Source organism: Echinops telfairi, unplaced genomic scaffold, assembly GCF_000313985.2.
Source record: "Echinops telfairi isolate 266 unplaced genomic scaffold, ASM31398v2 ScPeMD7_18;HRSCAF=68, whole genome shotgun sequence".
NCBI classification, from domain to species: Eukaryota; Metazoa; Chordata; class Mammalia; order Afrosoricida; family Tenrecidae; genus Echinops; species Echinops telfairi.
Window position 1 is genome coordinate 98647515 of NW_022103915.1, and position 6463 is coordinate 98653977.

A 6463-nucleotide genomic window follows, 5' to 3' on the forward strand; every position below is an offset into this window, starting at 1 on the left:
GGGGGGCCGGCGGCGGGCGCCTCGGCCCCCTGACGCGCGGAGAAGGGCGAGGAGCCCTGCACCACTTCCGTATCCCACTCTAGGGAATTCGTGAGAGAGTCTTCGCGGGCCGCCCTCGCAGCGCCAGCGACGCAAACGGCTCCGCGCGGCAACTTGGCCTGAGCAGAGCCGCGCTTCCGGGGCCGCGCCGCCATTTTCCCGGAGCCGGCGCCCCGAGTTCAAATTTACAGCAGGTCCCGCCCCAAGCGGGATGCCAGCATCCTCATTGGACGTCGTCCACCGTGGGCGGATACCCTCCGCGCTGGGCGGGGCCTAGAGGAAATGCATCCGAGGGGGCGGAAATGAGCGTTTCTATTGGCTCAGGTCAGGGAACTCCGCCCTCGAGACATTTTTAACCAATGGAAAGGCCGCACTGTTAATTTAAACTGCTTATAAATCTGCTCTGGCCCTGTTGTAGAGTGGCGCCAGAGTGTTGAGGGTCGTTGGGTCCATTTTGGACTGAGCTCTACGGGGTCCGCTGGATTGCTGATCGCGATGCCTGTCCACTCGCTGGAGGAAATGGACTCATTCAAGTACAGCGACCTGCAGAACTTGGCCAAGAGCCTGGGCCTCCGGGCTAACCTGAGGGTACGGTGTCCCCAGTGCAGGCCATCGGCGGGCGCGGGGTGGGGGCGAGCAGTGCGTTCCTGGGGCGGCAGAGGTGGGAGTTTCTCCTTTGAAGCAGCAGGTGGTTGCCGCCTCTGCGCCACCAGGGAACCTTGCCCAACGGGAGTGACCATTCTGTTCACCTTATTTTGAGGTTGGCTTTTCTGGAAGTCACATAAGCCTTTGCTCCAAGCGGGCTTGCCTTGGTTTTATTGGAAGTGATCTACAAGACTTACAAAACGTCTGTTGGAAACGCAGACTCCGAAAGCCCAAGTGTCGCCGGTTAACTCTTAAGCAATTGACGAAAGAATTGCTCCGGCTCCCTAAACAGTAAGACTTCTGTAATTTGAATAGTGCCTATAATCTCGTGATAACTTTATTAGGGAGCTCCGGTCGCAGACAAATTCTCATAACGGAGCTCGGTTCTAGTACGATTGTCCAGTTGGAAACCACCAGCCAGTCGGGGAGGAGGACAGATTTGATCATACAAAGAGGTGTTCTTATAACAAACTAAGACTTGTGAGATGATTGGGGAAAGTTAAACTTAGATTTGGTATTAAATGATATTGGGTGTGATAGTGATCTTGTGGTTATGTTTCTTTTCTTTTTAAAAAAAGTCCTTATCTGTTAATGCTACATGTCAACCATTTATCCCTAGAGATTTGCTGTAAATACCCTAGGAAAATAGAGAGATTATACTGCTGAAACAGGAATGGCAGAAAGTTGGTCATCATTGAAACTGGGGGTTTGTGATTTTATTCGTCTTGGTTTTCTTTTCTAGGGCTGCCATAGCAAAATATCACAAAGGGGGCAGATTTACAGGCAGGATTGACTTTCTCAATTCTGGAGGCTAAAGGTCCAAATTCTGGGTGTTAAGGGGGCTGGGGTCACTCTCTGGGGAAGATTCTTGTTTCTTTCAGCTTTAACCCAGGACACTGACTTTCTTTGGCTTTTAAAAGAATCTCACAGGGATTTGTCTCCCAGAATTTCCAGGCTTGCCACCCCATAAAGAGTTGCAGTCTCAGAAACCCACAAGGGCAGTTCTACCTTGTCCCATAGAGTCACTATGAGTTGGGATGAACTCGATGGCAATGAATTTGGTTAAGATTGTGTTGGTGTCTCTTCTGCTTTTTTAAGAAGACCCGCTGGTTAGGTTTAGGAGCCGGCCCCATCACTATACCACGAAAACACCTGCTTTTTATAGGCAGTACTGAGGTTAGACCTTCATAGTTCTCTCTACTTTTACATATGTTTGATACTTTTTCATAATAAAAAAGCTTTAATTTATGTACTATGGGTACAGCCCAGGAGCTCCTTAAATCAATTGTCCTTTAAATTTCATAACAAAAATAAATCACTCTTAAGAAATTACCAAGATTTTATTCTTTTGATTAAAATTTTAAGATAATTAATTTAAAAAGTGGAAAAAATAAAATTTTAAGATAAAAGCTAAATGCCACAAATATGTAAGCATTAAAAGTAAATTTTAGAAGGAAAAATATTAGCTCTGTCATTTAAGACCCTTCTGTTAAGAGTGACAAACTCATGTTTATTGTGTGGCATCCAATCATTTCGCTCTCATCCTTTCTTTTCTCCAGCGACTGGTACAGCTGTCACTTCCTCACACCACCCCAGCCCACGCTCACCTGATGGCAAAACCTGAGTAAGCTCTGCCATGCACTTAATCCTCACCAGTACCAGGTCAGGCCGCTGACCCCGGCCAGGAAAGCACACCTAACTTAAGTGAACTGAACTCAAATTTATGACCCTATTTCTTAACAAAGCTCTGGTAGCACAGGAATTACAGCACTGTTTTTATTTTTTTAACGTTTTATTAGGAGCTCATATAATTACAATCCATAGTTCCATTAGATCACGCTGTCATACAATTGCTGCCATCATCATTTTCAATATATTTTCTTCTTGAACTCCTTGATATCAGCTCCCTCCTCCACTCTACCACCCCTGAACCCTTAATATATTATATTATTATTATTTTGCCATTACTTACCTTCCAATGTAGCCACTCACCTAAAATCCTGATGTTCGTTCCTCTCCAGTGGTATTATATGGGTGTCGATGCTATCAGTTCCACCTTCTTCCCTTTACTCCCCTCTCTTCCCATACCTTCAAGGAATCATTGCTGTTTCTGAGGGGTTTAGCTGTCTTTGATTTCCTACATCAAAAGACTGTAATTGTATCAATGTACATACACAGGTCGAGCAAGATTAGGTAAAACTAAGGCCGTAATAGTGGGACGAGGAAATATTAAAGAACGAGAGGATAGTTATGTGTTTCACTAGTGCTCTACTGCACCCTGGATTCGTTGTGCCTTCCCTTTGCCCCTTCTGGGAGGGACTGTCCAGTTCTCTCACAGGTGGGTTTGGGTCTGTCTCCACTTTGCCTATGCTGCTTCATGTCAATTTGATTGCTTGTTTTTGAACTTCTGATACCTATTTCTGTCAACACCTCATGATCACACAGGCTGACCTGCTTCTTCCATGTGGGCTTTGTTGCTTCCCTGCTAGATGGTCTCCATTCCATGCCCTGCCCTTCCACCCCCATTCACCTTGGGTATGGTTTTATTCTGGGTCTTAGATGCCCGATACCTGATCCCATTGACACCTCATGATCACACAGGCTGGTGTGCTTCTTCCATGTGGGCTTTGTTGCTTCTCAGCTAGCTGGCCGCTTGTTTATCTTCAAGCCTTTAAGACCCCAGACACTATGTCTTTTAATAGCCGGGCACCATCAGCTTTCTTCACCACATTTGCTTATGCACCCATTTTGTCTTCAGCGATTGAGCACTGCATTTTATCAAGGTAGCTGGTGGTTTAGAAAGATGTAGCAATTGGGTTCTGAAAAATTGTCCAGCCTTGGAAACCTTTATGTGGTCACTGTGAGTCTTCATCCACTAGAGGGCAGTAGGTGGTTGTGTGTATGGTTTTGTTCTTGTTACACCTTAAACCAGGTGTTTCCCTTGCACATGTAGTTAATTGTCAAGCACTCTCAGGGACAAGTATTTGATAGCTTCTTGTCTCAGATCAGCTTTCCTCCCTTCTTTGATGATTTTTTTCCTTCTTTGTTATAGGAAGCTAGTTACAATCAGCAGAGAATTACCTCATCTTTCCACTACCAAATCCTCTAGATACCTGCGTCTGCCTTTGGGTAGTTGGCTTTCCTGCCTATACGATAAAAGACTGCTCCTATCCCAGGGCAGGGCACTGTGGTGGTCTGTGTGTGGCCATGATGCTAAATGCAGTTAGAACCCACCAGCCACTCTGCCGACGGTCTGTTTATGCAAAGATTCACTGCCTTGGAAACCGTAGGGGGCAGTTACTCTTTGTCCTAGAGCAGCGATTCTCAACCTGTGGGTCGCCACCCCTTTTGGGGTTGAACAACCCTTTCACAGGGGTCACCCGATTCATAACAGTAGCAAAATTACGGTTATTAAAGGGTCTCGGCATTAGGAAGGTTGAGAACCACTGTCCTAGAGAGTCACTTACCTCACTCTGAGTCGGAAATAATTTGACAGAAACAGATATAATGCTGACCAGTTTTGATGGCATTTCCACACCAGGATGTACTAAGGAGAAAGACATGGTGACCTGAAATCAGCCAATGAGAACCCTATCGGTCACAGAGTTCGGGGTGACCATGCATCGGGAGGAAGTCAGCAACAGCTAACAACAGCAACAACTGAGGGGCAACCACTCATCTCTTCCAGGATTCTACTTCTGAATGCCCTCTCTCCTGCATCATTTCCAACCGCTCAGCTGACGCTTTGCCATACTTGCAATCACATCTTAGAACCAGCCATCTTTAAAAAACAGATCCCTCTCCTGGTGTCATGCCTCCTTCACCTCCTGGTGGTTTAAACTGCCGACCACACAGATCGAAGCTACACGAGCAGATACCTACACTTTATCCTGGATTATGGGCTACGATGCAAAAGTTTTTCATTGACAGAGGGTCACTGAGCCATTATTTTCTGCAAAGGGCATAGTAGACCCAATACGTTTGGGAGACTATGCTATAATAGACCAAGAGGCAGTTGTTTAAACAGAGCAAGGGGATGTGTGTGGTTTAAAATCAGGAAAGGTATACACCAGGGTTGTATCCTCTTACCATACTTAGCTGTATGCTGAGCAAATAACCAGAGAAGCTGGATTATAGGAAGAAGAACTTGGCGTCAGGATTGAAGGAAGACTTATTAACAACCTGTGGCATGCAGATGACACAACTTTGCTTGCTCAAAGGGAAGAAGACAAAGCACTTGCTGATGAAGATCAAAGATGACAGCCTTCAATATGGATGACACTCAATTAAAAAAAAAAAAAAAGCAAAAATCTCCACAACTGGAGCAGTGAGCAATATCAGAGCATGGAGAAAAGATCCAAGTTGTCATCAAAGATTTCATTGTGCTTGGACCCCAATGCAAGCCCACTGAAGCCTCCACCAAGAATTAAAGCGCTGTACTGCACTGGGCAGCGCTGCTGCAGAAGACTGGCAGCACTAGAGACATTCCATTTGAAGTGTGGAAAGAGCAAAGGTGTCAGTGTCAGGACTAAGGCATGACTGCCCCGGCCGTATTTTCAATTGCCCGATGTGCTTTTGAAAGCTGGGCAACTAATAAAAAATTAAAATAGATGCCTTTGAATGTTCTGGTGCTAGCAAGAACATTGAAGTGTATCTTGGAAGAAGTACAGCCAGAATTCTCCGTAGGAGTGTTGGTGGAAGGCAAGAGCACTCTGAGTGAGTGACCTGTGCTGATCATCCTTACATAATAAGCAGCATCCCCTCCCACCCCAATAACTTCGTTTTATTTTTTGCTTCATTGCTCCCTTTGCTAGTAGGTTGTTTCCCCATTAGTTTCCCACGAGAAGCTCATTGAGGCTGGAGCTCTGTGTGTTTTGCTCACTATTTTCTCACCAGTGACTAAAACAGTGCCCAGGACAATGAGCAAACAGTTGGAGGGATGCAGCATCCCTAAGATGCCGCTAACATCTCTGCCTCCGACTCTCGCGAGCATCAGCCCATATTGTCTGACATGCTGTGCTAGGTGTCCCGAGTGGGCACTGCCACCTGCACAGCATTTCATCTTTTGGGGTTTGTTTGTTTTTTCAAAGTTTGCTATCAGTTTATTAGTTTACCATTCTTTTTTCCCCCAACAGGGTTAATGGCACATAATTTACATATCATACAATTGAATCATTCAGTTGTTCAATCATATCAAGAGAAGTTGTATAGTCACCACTACATCTCTCAGAGCTTTCCCCTCCCCCCATGGTTAAATGGCCTTTAAGCTGAGTTGTGCCATCACAGTCAGTTGTAGTGCCCCCCACCCACTCTTGCCTTCATTGTTTATTCCCCAAATCCCCTTTCCCTCCCCTCATCCATTCATTTCATCTTTGTTAGATGTTTGCTGAGGTGTGATGGTATTAAGGTATTAAGCATCAGAAGAGTCAAAAATGCTTGAATTCTGCATGCCTCTCTCTTGACCCAGAGAAGACCCCAAAGGAGGTTCGGAAAAAAATGGGAAATAGAAGATACAGTACCACTTTAATCCTAGCCGAAATGATACTTGCTGTCTTGATGAAGAACACTTGGAAAGGCTGACTGTCAAAGCCATCCCCAATTTTATGCACATATTAATATATCTGCACATCCACCTAAATAAGAGAAGCTAGACAAAAAAAAAAAAATGTGAGAAGAAAATAAAGGAACCAATGGCCCCGGAGGGACATGGGAGTGTGGGAGGTAGGGGAAGGGAGGAGGGTTGGCCAACCTAGGGACAAGGGAACAACAAATGGTTCAA

At 45.5% G+C, this 6463-nt stretch overlaps 2 protein-coding genes across 2 annotated transcripts in view; one reads left to right on the forward strand and one right to left on the reverse strand.

The window, feature by feature from the left end:
* OIP5 (Opa interacting protein 5) overlaps positions 1 to 194 on the reverse strand; it is a 15655-nt gene extending 15461 nt beyond the window's left edge. The window contains exon 1 of the mRNA XM_004712757.2: positions 8 to 194. Within this exon, the coding sequence (XP_004712814.1) occupies positions 8 to 194 (187 nt within the window). The remainder of the gene's footprint in view (positions 1 to 7) is intronic.
* A 334-nt stretch (positions 195 to 528) lies between these two features.
* NUSAP1 (nucleolar and spindle associated protein 1) overlaps positions 529 to 6463 on the forward strand; it is a 35716-nt gene continuing 29781 nt past the window's right edge. Inside the window, exon 1 of the mRNA XM_045287974.1 lies at positions 529 to 627. Coding sequence (XP_045143909.1) covers positions 535 to 627 — 93 coding nt within the window. The 5' untranslated portion in view covers positions 529 to 534. The remainder of the gene's footprint in view (positions 628 to 6463) is intronic.